Consider the following 12,374-nt stretch of genomic DNA (forward strand, 5'->3'; position numbering starts at 1 on the left):
GCACCAAATGTTTCACCTGTTCCCAAACTTTCCATAGGGATTTGAAAACTCTTGATCCAGCTGGGGCTACATCCATCTATCCAAGAAGAAGGTCAATCATAGGGAGGCCTTTCCATTTCTTAGCTTTTTTTGGAATTGAGGAAGATATATTGTTTCTTATTAAAACTTTCCGTGGCTCCTCACCATCAATGGCATGGAGAATCCATTTGGAGGCAAGGGCTATCCCTTGAGTTCTTAGATCTTTTAGTCCCATCCCACCATATAGTTTGTGCATAGCACACCATTCCCATTTCACCGCATGCTGCTTCTTGATACCTTTCCCATCAGACCAAAGGAATGCCCTTATTTGCTTTTGAATATGGTTAAATTGGTAGTTTTTTAAGAGCCAAGCAGCAGAGAAATAGATGTTGTATGATGCCAAAATCTTTTGACATACCTGAAATCTTCCAGCCAGAGATAGATAGTTCCTATTCCATTTGGAGAGTTTCTTTTCTATCTTATTCCTTACCCATTCCCACATCTCCTTTAGGTTTGGACAAACAGAGAAGGGGATACCTAGATATTTCACCAATTGGGAAGGACCCAACCAATTGAGAGAGAATTTTGTGAGCCAATCCGGAGGTCTGTCATCCCAGCCAAGTAGGTTAGATTTATGCATTGAAATCTTACTTCCAGAGGCCAGGCAAAAAACTTTTATATTTTCTAGCAGAGTAGTAAGGTTCTCTTCTTCTAGTTTAATTAGCATTGCAGTATCATCAACAAATTGGACATTACATATTTCCTTTTGAATAGATAAGGATATGCCCCTGATAGGAGGAGTGACAGAGGAATCTTTGATTAGATAGGCCATTGCATCAGCAGCTATAACAAACAAGGCAGGAGTAAGAGGACAACCTTGCCTTATTGACTTGGATAGTGCAAATTTGGGGGATCTTATTCCATTTACTTCAACTGAGGCATTGACATCACACAATAGAGTTTTAACCAATTTACAGAACCCTGAGGGGAATCCTAGAGTCTGGAGCATCTGAATAATATATTCCCATTCTATTCTGTCATAGGCTTTCTCGAAGTCAATGAGTAGCATTGCCCCATTCTGACCTGTTTCTTTAGCCCAATGGAGTGACTCCCAACATGTGATTAGGTTCTCTAGAATATACCACCCTTTGACAAACCCTGTTTGTGTAGTACTGATGATTTTTGGTAGAATATTTTCCAATCTACTTGCTATCAGCTTTGCTAGTATCTTATATGATACATTTAATAGTGTACTGGGTCTCCAGTTTTTGACAAGGGTTCTATCACCCTCTTTGGGGAGGAGTTTGATCAGACCTTGGTTTATGTTTCCCCCCAGGGATACCTTGTGAATATCCTCTGAGTATATCTCATGGAGGTCCTCCACTATCCATTCAATGTTGTCCTTGTAGAATTCTACTGGGAACCCATCGGGTCCAGGAGACTTGTCATTACTGAGGGTCTCTATTGCTTCTTTGATTTCTTTTTTGGAGATTGCAGCCTCTAGAATCTTGCTATCCTCATTATCAAGGAGTTTGCGGACTAAGGACATGATTAATCTCCTTGCATTGTCCTGTTCTTTCCTAATTGGTTCTGCAGAAAACAATTTTTTGTAGTATTGAGCAAAACATTCAAGAATTTCCTTTGGATCAGAGAGATTTTATTGTCCTCCCATATGGAATCTATATTCTCTCTTGCTTGTTTCATTTTGAGCAGATGGAAGAAAAACTTAGTTCCTCGATCCCTTGCATCTAACCAGTTGAGTTTAGCTCTTGCTCTCCAACCATTAATTTTTTGGTTTTGTATCCTTCTAAGTTCGTTCCTGGCCCTGATGAGTTGATAGGTGAGTGTTTCACTTTCTAGGTCCCCTTGTAGTTCTAATTCAGCCACTTGTAGTGCATTTTATAATTGCATCTCATTAGCTCTGATATCTTTAGCTTTCTTTTTACCTACCACCTGACAAAGTAAGGTCTAGGTTTCAATATTTTGGTTCCACCTTTCTATTTTTGATAACTTGCTGTTTGCACATTTATTGAACATTCTAACCAGGTATATTGCACACTTGAGATCACCATCTTCTAGCAAGCTAGTGTTCATTCTGAAATTCAAATTAAGGCTGGGTGGGGCAATTTTGCTACTCGATATCTTCAACCCAATCATAATGGGGTGGTGATTAGATAATGTATATGGAATGACTGCATACTGAACTCCCTCCTCATTCTTGACAATTTCAAAGTAGTCCCTGTTGAAGTAAAATCTGTCTAGCTTGCAACACTTTCTTATTGTATTGTTGATGGTTACACCAGATGTACCAGATTAATTTGTGTTCTCCTTTTTTACCCTGCTATTGGATCAATGAACTTCAACTTGTTGATCATCCTTTCCCAATGAATCCTCTCCGCTCCTTTCCATTCAACTTTGTTTCCCCCTTGTTTGTCTTGTGCATTGAGTACCATATTAAAGTCACCTCCTAGGAGTAAGGGGATGTCTTCTAACTTTGAAATCTGTGTAGGGTTTTAGTCTGTCGTAGCTACTTTGCAACTCAGTTTTCCTACGGAGAAAATGGTGGTACTGGTGCGAGCAGCCCTGTCATTGAGAACTTGTTGATCATCCTCTCTCAATGAATCCTCTCCGCTCCTTTCCATTCAACTTTGTTTCCCCCTTGTTTTTCTTGTGCATTGAGTATCATATTAAAGTCACCTCCTGGGAGCCAGGGGATGTCTTCTAACTTTGAAATCTGTGTAGGGTTTTAGTCTGTCGTAGCTACTTTGCAACTCAGTTTTCCTACGGAGAAAATGGTGGTACTGGTGCGAGCAGCCCTGTCCTTGAGAGCAAGTCTCAGTCTCTGTTCTTCTAACAGGGTTTCGCTGTTAGCAAACAAAGGTGTAAGCCTCAGGGGCTTAAGGATTTCTTCACATCCATCTGTAGGGTTTCGCAATGGACGCTTTCTTGGAGGGATAACAATACCGCAACCTGTCATTCTACCGACACTGAGACGCTATGCAACAATACCCACTACATCGTCTGTGAAGACCTTTCTACTCGATGGCTGCGATTACGAGCACTGGCTCATTGTCATGGGAGCCCCCGAGGGTAACCCCACCAGAGATGAGATTATTGATAGCTACATCAAGACGCTTGCACAGGTCGTGGGAAGGTGAGGACCTCTAATTTTACTGTTTTTTCTTTCCCAAAACAGACAGAATTGCTATCTTAATTTTTGTTTATTATGTGCAGAGGGGGTTTTCGATTTAGTGTTTGAGGTTTTTATGCTTGTCATGTTTTATCTTGGGTATTGGGAAACAAGCATAGGTTTGACTATGTAATTGCAGCAAAGATAAAATCTTCGGTGCTGGGAATCTCCATAGTTCTGGCTATGTAGGTTCAGAAGTGCAGCAAAGATAAATTCTTGGGTATTGAGAAACAAGTATAGGTTTGGTTGTGTAAGTGCAAGATAAAATGGGGCATTAATTTGATTTAAAATGGTTTCTGATTGTTTTGATTTTACAGCGAGGAGGAAGCTAGGATGAAAATGTACTCGGTTTCAACAAAGCATTATTTTGCTTTTGGCTGCCTGGTTTCAGAGGAACTGTCCTACAAGATTAAGCGTATGCGTAGTTCTTGGATAATAGTAGCTATGCATTTTTTTTTACATCTATTTGAGTTACCTAATGTAAATTTTAATGAGTTTTTGTCTTTAATTGCAGCTCTTCCTAATGTTCTCGGGGTGTGGCCTGATGCGTACTCGGATCCACGTACCAAGTCGTATGGAGGTAAGAATGTTGTCCAAAACTGTAAGGTTTATATTGTGGTCGACAACTCACTCTGTAATCATGTGTAATGGTGACTTATTATAGATCTTCCTAGACACATGGTGCATTTGGAATATTTTCCAATGATTTTGATGTAGAATACTTGATAGGCTCATGTAGTATTATGTGGATTGTGTTTAACTTTGTTTAGGTAATGCTTTTCATGGTGGAACTTCTTTTCGTGCAGTCCGCTGCAACGATTTGAATGCATAATATTTGTATTTTTTTTAGCTTTAATCCACTGGTGATTTGTATTTGATGGCACTAGCCATCCAACATTCGGGATGTATTATGGGGGCATCATGAAGAGCATGTTCAATCCATCACATGGCTTCCGATCACGCTTTTCAAGACCATTTGCCTCTTGATGTTTTTTCCCACTTTGATAACATTTCCAAGTTTATAAGAGGAGTTTGTGTCTCCTCTGTGCAATGAATTACAGCAGAAACAAGTCCTACAGTCATATATTGAAAGCAAACTGTAATTTCCTGCAGGGCTTCAAGCTGAGCTCTCTTATCCTTAAGACAGTCTTGTAGGAGACCCTTCCGGAATCCTATCAACATGATCTACTTTGGCCGAGAGAACTGCGAGCAAGTTAGCCTGTAGCTTTTCAAGACCATTTATCTCTTGACATTTTTCTTCTGCACTAATAACAATTCCAAGTTTATAAGAGGAGTTTGTCTCCCCTGGGCAATGAATAACAGCAGAAAAGTCCTGTAGTCATATATTTGATAGAAACTATGTCTAGTTCATCATATAGAAGGAAGCAAAACAAATGCAATCAAAGAAATCCCAATTTCTAATTTTAAGAACATGAGAATTGTTGTGACCACATCACACATCGCCCCATCAAGATGGGGACCCCCCGTTTTTTTTAGGTTTTGCCTCCTCTAGGAGTAGTCTCTCTTTGCTCTTTTCTAGTGAATGGAGTGGAGTAGGTCATCAAGTGTTGCAAGAATGATTCGAAGATGAAGGACTCAAGATTGAACAAGCTAAGTAAAGTCATGTGAAATAGCTAAGTGAAGAGTCATTCATAACGTTGCGTACCTTGTCCCAATTTGAGAGCAAAATTTTGTTAAGACCATGACCTTGCTCACTCATTGGAGAGAATTTACCTAAGTAACTTGACCCTGTACCTTGCTGGGGTTCTAGAGCGAAAAAATTTCACCAAGGTCATGTCATTGCTAAGGTCCTAGAGTGAATTTCCTCCATAGATGTTTTTAAGGGTCGAATTGATAATGTTTTCATATGGACATGTTGGAAAAATCGAGGTCAAAATCAACCAAGTGAAAGAGCGATTTTCAAGTCTTGTCCTTGGAGAGGTCCTAGAGTGAACTCAAAGGTCATGTCCTTGCTAAGGATCCATAGCGAATCCTTCTTTATATGATGTACCTTGTAAAAGATCAAGAGTGAATTTGCCCATATTGAGACATGGACCAGCTAGGACTCAAACCTAGGACCTTCCATACGCTGCTGGAGTGCTCTACCATTGAGCTACTGGCCCCTCTTGGACTAGTCCATCGTTGGTCAGGGTGTGGCTTATTTCCAACACCAACACCCCTTAAGCCACACCTCTTGTGTGCTTGGGGCTACTAGCTTGGACCTGGCTCTGATACCATGTTGAGACATGGACCAGCTAGGACTCGAACCTAGGACCTTCCATACCCTTTTGGAGTGCTCTACTATTGAGCTATTGGCCCCTCTTGGACCGGTCCATCGTTGGTTTTGGTGTGGCTTATTTCCAACACCAACAGTCCAATTGAAAATCAACAATGAATTTCACCTCCAAGTCTTGTCCTTGCCAAGGTCCAAGAGCGATTTTTATCTTCAAGGTTATGTCCTTCCAAAGGACATAGAGCAAAAATCTTTACCAAGCTCATGTCCTTCCAAGGGTTATGGAGCGAGATTTTATTTTAGGTCTTGTCCTTGCTAAGGTCAGAGAGCGAATTTCATCTTGTCCCTACCAAGGTCCTAGAGTGAATTATTTCCAATCGATGTACCTCCTGAAGGTCTTGGAGCGAATTGCAATACAAGGTCACGTACCTTAGAAAGGACATGGAGCGGATTTTTTATCCAAGTCATGTCCTTGGAAAGAACACACAACGAATTTCATTTTTGAGTCCTGTCCTTGGAAAGGACCTAGAGCGTAATCCTTATCATAGAGTCTTGTCCTTGCTAAGGACATGGAGCAAACTTTTTACCTTGACCTTGTCCTTGCTAAGGTCCTAGAGCGAACTTGACCTTCCCCTTCCAAAGGACCTAGAGCGAACTTGTTTCAAGATGGCGTACCTTCCTAAGGTTCAAGAGCGAAAATTACCTTAAGGTCATGTCCTTCCAAAGGACATAGAGCGAACTTTTTACCTTGACCTTGCCCTTCCAAAGGACATAGAGCGAACTGATTTCAAGATTCATGTCCTTGCCAAGGACCCAAAAGCGAAATTCCCAAAGACAAGCATTTTGGTGCCATAAACTTATTCAAATTCGAATTACCAAGAGGGAAAGTTCTAATCTGTTAAGTCGGCCAGCATTAAGGAAGCAATTTATTTTTTGTTTTTATTAAACCAAGTCGGCCTAAAACACCAAGAGTCATGACTCTACCCTAATCGCATATATAGGGGGGATCAAATTAATCATTTTAACATCAATTTGAAACACAATTCCTATCTCTAAAAGCGAATTTTGTCAGCAGATTAGTGAATTTCTCCAATTGAACAACGAACTTCATCAAGCATCAGCAATTATAAAGGACAAATTTCATCATTGAATGCAGGTCTGGTCTTTTAAAAAAAAGGCGAATATATCATTTGAAGATCAGGTTGAAGCAAATTTATTCAGCTAGGAGCCTACCATACAGCGAATTTACCTTGGACAGCCCAGATTTGCTTTAGACATCAGAATTGCTTTCCAAACAGTGAATTCATTAGTTAAGCAAATCATCAAAATCAGAAGTAAGGATTGCATTCAAGATAAAAAATTAGGTCTGATTAGAGGCAGAATATCATAGTTCACTCAAGTTAGGATGCATGTATAGAGTTAGATCAGTCTTATTGAGCATTTGATTAGAGTCATTAAAGTGTAGGATTGGTTTAAACTAGTATTTCATCTTCATTCTAAGGTTTTGCAAGCCTAAAAGTCTATAATTTTCATAACCTTATCAAGACCTTAACTTGAACACTTTTAATAGTTGAATGATGGCAGCACCCAAGGCAAGTGGATCTACCTCATGACAAGGTCTCATCAAAGAAGATCAGAAGACTGATGACTTGGAGACCAAAATTACATCCTGGTGGAGCAACATTGGAGATACAAACCCGGGGATCTTCAATGTGAAGAAGTTTCGTGAAGCACCATACATTGGCAAACCATCACCCCATAGCAAGAGGATAATAGAAAGCGGCATCATCAAGGCAGTTGGCTTCCCTCCTATAGTTAGATGTCATGAATTAATGATTGAGTGTGCCAAGCACTATGATTCACATTCAAGGACAATTGTGGTTGAGGATGGAACCGTTCTTGCTTACCTATCAGAAAAGCTATAAGTGAAGCTTTCCACCTACCAGAATAGAGGGATATGAGTTAGAGAAGTTTGGAAGGAGCGAAATCAATATATGAAGATGATCCCGATGCATGCCTATCAATCATCAATAGGGATTGGTTGCGAAAGAGTAGACCTCGTCTAAACAAGATACCTAATGGGCCACACCGAATTGACTTCCAAAAAGAATTCAGGGAGTTGATCACCATGCTTAGCCGAGTTATAGGTGCTCCTCAAGCCTTTAGTTTTGATAAATGGATGTTCTTCTTCATACAAACAATCATCCAAGGGAAAGGAATGATCAATTGGGCAAGAATCATTAGTAATAGCCTAGATGTACAATTGAGAAGGTTAGTTCCCACCAAGTCATTCCACATGAGCTCATATGTCATATATTCTTTAGCAAGGAGCTATGAATATGCGGGACTACCACATAGAGGCAGAGTTGGAAGGAGGCTTAGAGAGATAAGGGTTTGTGATTCCTATGAAATATTGCATCACCCACCTAATCAACACTATAGATTGGTCGATGATACTTTCACAATGCACATCACTAGGATCCTACAAGGTGGAATCCATCAGAGATTGTCTCTCGAAGCACAATCACTTGTCAAACAATATGGTGCATGGTTCATTCAATTTCCCAAATTCACATACATAAGGATCCAATGATGTCCTTCCCCTCTTTATATGTTGCCACATTATCCAACAGACCGGATAGTACGACTTGAGGTGACAAGACAATTGTTATCATGTACCAAGGCATTAAGGTATAAACATGGAGGTGTCATCACTAATTCCATCTCACTTGGGAATTCAATAGACGTTTGTCCTTCTCTTCAAGTAGCTGAATGTGTTGAGCCAGAGTTATCTCTTTATTCATTTACACCATTTGCTTCTAGAGATAACTTTGATCCCTATGGTAATGTAGAAGAAATGGCTGGAAGAAAACATAAGCATGTGTTTTAAGTAGAAGACTTTTGGATGAACGCACAAGACGACTTAGAGTTAAAGAAGAAGATGCACTCCCAAATACCTCTTGATCTCATCAGGAAATGCAAAGTCTATAGAGTGGCTGATCAAGCACAAGATAGTGGTAGGTATATCCAATCTACCTATGAGATGGAAGAAAAAGGAATAAAGATTAATTGGGATGAAAAGGAAGTCACGGATTTGAGGGAATTGATGAATCAAGTTTTAACTTGCGCACATAGATGGGTAGATATTCAACATTAGAAATTGGACGAGCAAGATGTGACAATGACATTCAATTTGGAGACAAGGACTGAAGAAGAAGAAAGGGCAAGTGTAAGTGAGAGCACTTCTCATTCCAAAGGATCAAAGAGGAAGAATGAACAGGGAAAGAAGGAGATGCCCAAGAAGAAGCAAAAGACAAATTTTGATCAGCCTCCTAGTGATTCTTCTAGGCATGAGAGAGAAATAAATCATGGCAAGGATCAAAGGATAGATGAAGGCGTGGTCCATGAAGTAGATGAATCAATGGAATCAATAATACAAAATGATAGGAATGATAGACAAGATAAAGGAAAAAGGCCTCAAGAATCATCAAATCCGGCCCTTCATATCCAGATTTGTGATGATGAGGAACAAATGAGATAATAATGAAGTAACTTCTCCTCCTAGGAATGAGCCATTGCCCGAAGAAGTGAAAGTAAAAGAAGGGAGGTCTTCTATCCCCGACTGGCTCAAGGAAAGACTTGCCAAGGAGGTAATAGTGGAAGAAGAAGAACAAGCATTTGATTTGGAGAGTCTTCTAAATGGACCTCAAGAAGTCATTGAGAAGAAGAAAGCTTCAAAGATGTCTAAAGTAATAAGAGATGATACATGCTCCAGGAAGATACAGATTGCCACTTTGGTAGTAGATAAATATGAGGATGAGATTATGGCAGATGAATATGATTTGGAAACATTTGACTTAGGTCCACTTTTTTTTGAGCAAGCCATGGAGGAAGCAACCGATTAAATGAAGGCAGTCAATGAGAAGCTAAAGGCTGAAATAGAGAACAAAAGGTTAGAAAAAGAGGTAAATGCATGGAGGAGCTATTTCGATCATTTCAAGGAACCACTAAGACAACATGATCCAACAATCACACCTCCACCAATGCTTTTCATGAATCAGTAAAATCATATGGAGAAGATAGCAAATTCAACACAACTTCTAGATACATGGGTCAATAAATCTTTCACAATGGCTAATGAATTTGTGAGAAATATGATGAAAATACTTGGTAGAGCCATTTGTGTTCTTGAGATAGTTCATAACCTCATGGTGACAGTTGATGCCTTCACTCATACCAAAGATGTCACCATCCCAGTATTGCAAGCAATAAGGAAAGCACCTAGACAGATACTGGCACAAGAAGGGGTAATTAGGAAGGAATCGACTCCTAATTTGTTATAGTGGTCTACTTTGCTTCAAATGAAGAAACTCCTTTTTGAAGATATTAGTAATAGATGTAATCAAGTTGAAGATATCGTCCATCCTATTCATGACAAGATAATTGAGGTGATGTGCATCATTCTTGATAAAAGGGCAAAAATTGAAGTAGATGTGGACATTCAAGAATTAGAGGGCAAGATAAAAGTCATTTTTCAGGGAGAAGGTGGATCGATCACAGAAAAACAGTTGGATCATATGCATACCACTATGTTACTTATTGATAAGACAAAATAACTTAAGCATGGATGGGGATAACACTTCTTGCAGCCTTTGATGAAGTAGTCCACCTAGAGGAACGAATGAAGAATCTACCTGAGATTCCAATTTCTGAAGTGGAGAGTATGATGTCCAAATTCATTGAATATGCCAAAAAGGAACGTGAGAAAGGGAACCAAATTCTAGAAGAAAGTTTGTTATGATTCCACTCGGCGTTCTATTTTCCTATTGGAGGATGCTTCCTCATTTTCCGTGTCCGCACATGTTATCTTCTCATTGGTTAATTTAGGATGATGATTATCTTGATAGGGTTTTCATTTGTATCAAACCCTAATTAGGGTTTAGGTGGCAATATCTTGGTCCTTGATCTTTATTCGATCTCGGTCCTTTATTGTATTTGGGAGTCTTATATAAACTCCACTCATTTCATTTGTAATGGTTAATAAGCTATGATAGCAATAGTAATAGCAATAGAATAGAAGAGAGAGTAATAGTGCTAGAATAGTGGCAAGAGAAAGACTTGAAGAATTGTTGTTGTTTGGCTATTGGATCAATAAAACATTGAAGTTATGGTGTTTTTGCTCAATCCTTGAAGCCTATTGCATGGTTCTTTTAGTTTCTTAAGCCTATCTTTGATGTTAGTTTTAGTGTTTAGATTGAATGATAGCATGTTGCACTTGATGTATTGTGAAACTCGTTATCCACACCACTAGCTTCTTGCTGATTGTAAGCGAGCCTTGTGTGGTCAACTAGAACTCTTAAATTTGTTTAAGTTCGATTATTGCTCAATCATTGACATGCATTCAACTAGTGGTGTCTATGATTAGTAGTAATTTGAAAATCTCCAAACATCCTTAGAAGATTGCATTAGTTCTAGTGGAGTTATTCATGTATGGCAATGCTATAACTAGTTGAGTTTTACTTGTGTCATTCTTCATCCATCCGTTCTTAGGATAGTTTAGAACTTCTTTAAACCCTATTTTTTGCCATTTTTGATAATTATTTAGTAGTGTTAGTGTAATGTCCCCTAACTAGATTTAAGCCTGTTTTAACCAGAATTAATCCATCTCCACATACTTATGACTTAAACTACATTGACTAGGAGATCAAACCATCTTAACCGGAATTCAATTAGTGATAACATAATCTTCTTCCTGATATTGAATTGATAATTCAATCAAATTTATAATCTCACATTTATTTGTTCATTCAAATTACTGTTCCTATATATAAATATATATATTTAAGTTCAGATAGTATTACACTCTGTGGTATTAATTATAATTATTATATTAATATCTATTATTGTATCAATATCCATATTTATAACCCTTCCTTAATTCTTATCAGATTTGTATATATATATAAATGAATTAATTATACCAATAATTTATGTATTTGCTAATTACTTATTCTATAGATTATTAATATTACTACTGCTTTAAAATATTTATTATTAATGATATATGTAATGGTTGGTAAAGACAGACAGATCTGACATGCATTAGATCTGGTCTGCCAATATGTATATAATTTGAAATGTAACTCATACGTATTGCAGTCTATAATAATATTACTATTAAATTCTGCATACAGACATTGTATCGGGTTTCATGTATTAGGCATACGTATCAAGCACATCCCCTATGCATACCACCTAGAACCAAGATGTAACTGGCTGGAACTTCATAACAGTTTTGAATTGATCTGATCAGATTAACTATACGTCCCCTTTTTTTGATGGAGTGGATTGATGGCCTTCTTGTATCTTGCAATTAGAAAGGGATGCACTTCTTCACATGTGATGAGACACCTCTTTTACTAACAACCTTTTTCATAACAGATCATGCCTTTTGGTTTATTGATTTAGTTAGTTGTGCAATCGCTGCCACTCATCATTAATAACTATTGTTTGATTGTAACCCTTGTGCCAATTCAAATTATTGATTTATTTAAATTGATGCCTCAATAATATCAATCCTTTCTTATTGATAATTGAATAATTATTCAACTGCTGCCATCTAATAATAGTCGTTGACTTATATTAGGCTTGATAAATTATTATAGATAACTAATTGTATTTATGTCATTGTTGTCCGAGGCATAGAAATTGATAGATGGGGTTGACTAGTCTTCATCGTCTTATTTCCCAAACAATTGCTGATTGTATGTAGTCACAGCTTCTCATACTTTATGAACTGATCGGACTACGCAATGTTTCCCTTGTATGTTGTTTGTCACAGTTTATCAAATTCCCGAATAGAGGTGTGCGTGATTGTTCCTTGGTGTGTTGCACTATGCTTTGGATCATGCCCTGTTAATATTTTGATAATCA

The 12,374-nt window shown here is 38.3% G+C and overlaps 1 protein-coding gene across 2 annotated transcripts in view; it reads left to right on the top strand.

Annotated features, from left to right (window-relative positions):
• The first annotated feature begins 2,386 nt into the window (after positions 1-2,386).
• Positions 2,387-12,374, top strand: part of LOC131052101 (multiple organellar RNA editing factor 8, chloroplastic/mitochondrial) — a 51,688-nt gene continuing 41,700 nt past the window's right edge. Inside the window, exons 1-3 of one of the 2 annotated variants that reach the window (XM_059211096.1) lie at positions 2,387-3,172; positions 3,526-3,623; positions 3,723-3,788. In XM_059211096.1, coding sequence (XP_059067079.1) covers positions 2,811-3,172; positions 3,526-3,623; positions 3,723-3,788 — 526 coding nt within the window. In that variant the 5' untranslated portion in view covers positions 2,387-2,810. The remainder of the gene's footprint in view (positions 3,173-3,525; positions 3,624-3,722; positions 3,789-12,374) is intronic. The other variant, XM_057986690.2, reaches the window with a different exon arrangement.

This window comes from Cryptomeria japonica, chromosome 9, assembly GCF_030272615.1.
Source record: "Cryptomeria japonica chromosome 9, Sugi_1.0, whole genome shotgun sequence".
Lineage (NCBI taxonomy): Eukaryota > Viridiplantae > Streptophyta > Pinopsida > Cupressales > Cupressaceae > Cryptomeria > Cryptomeria japonica.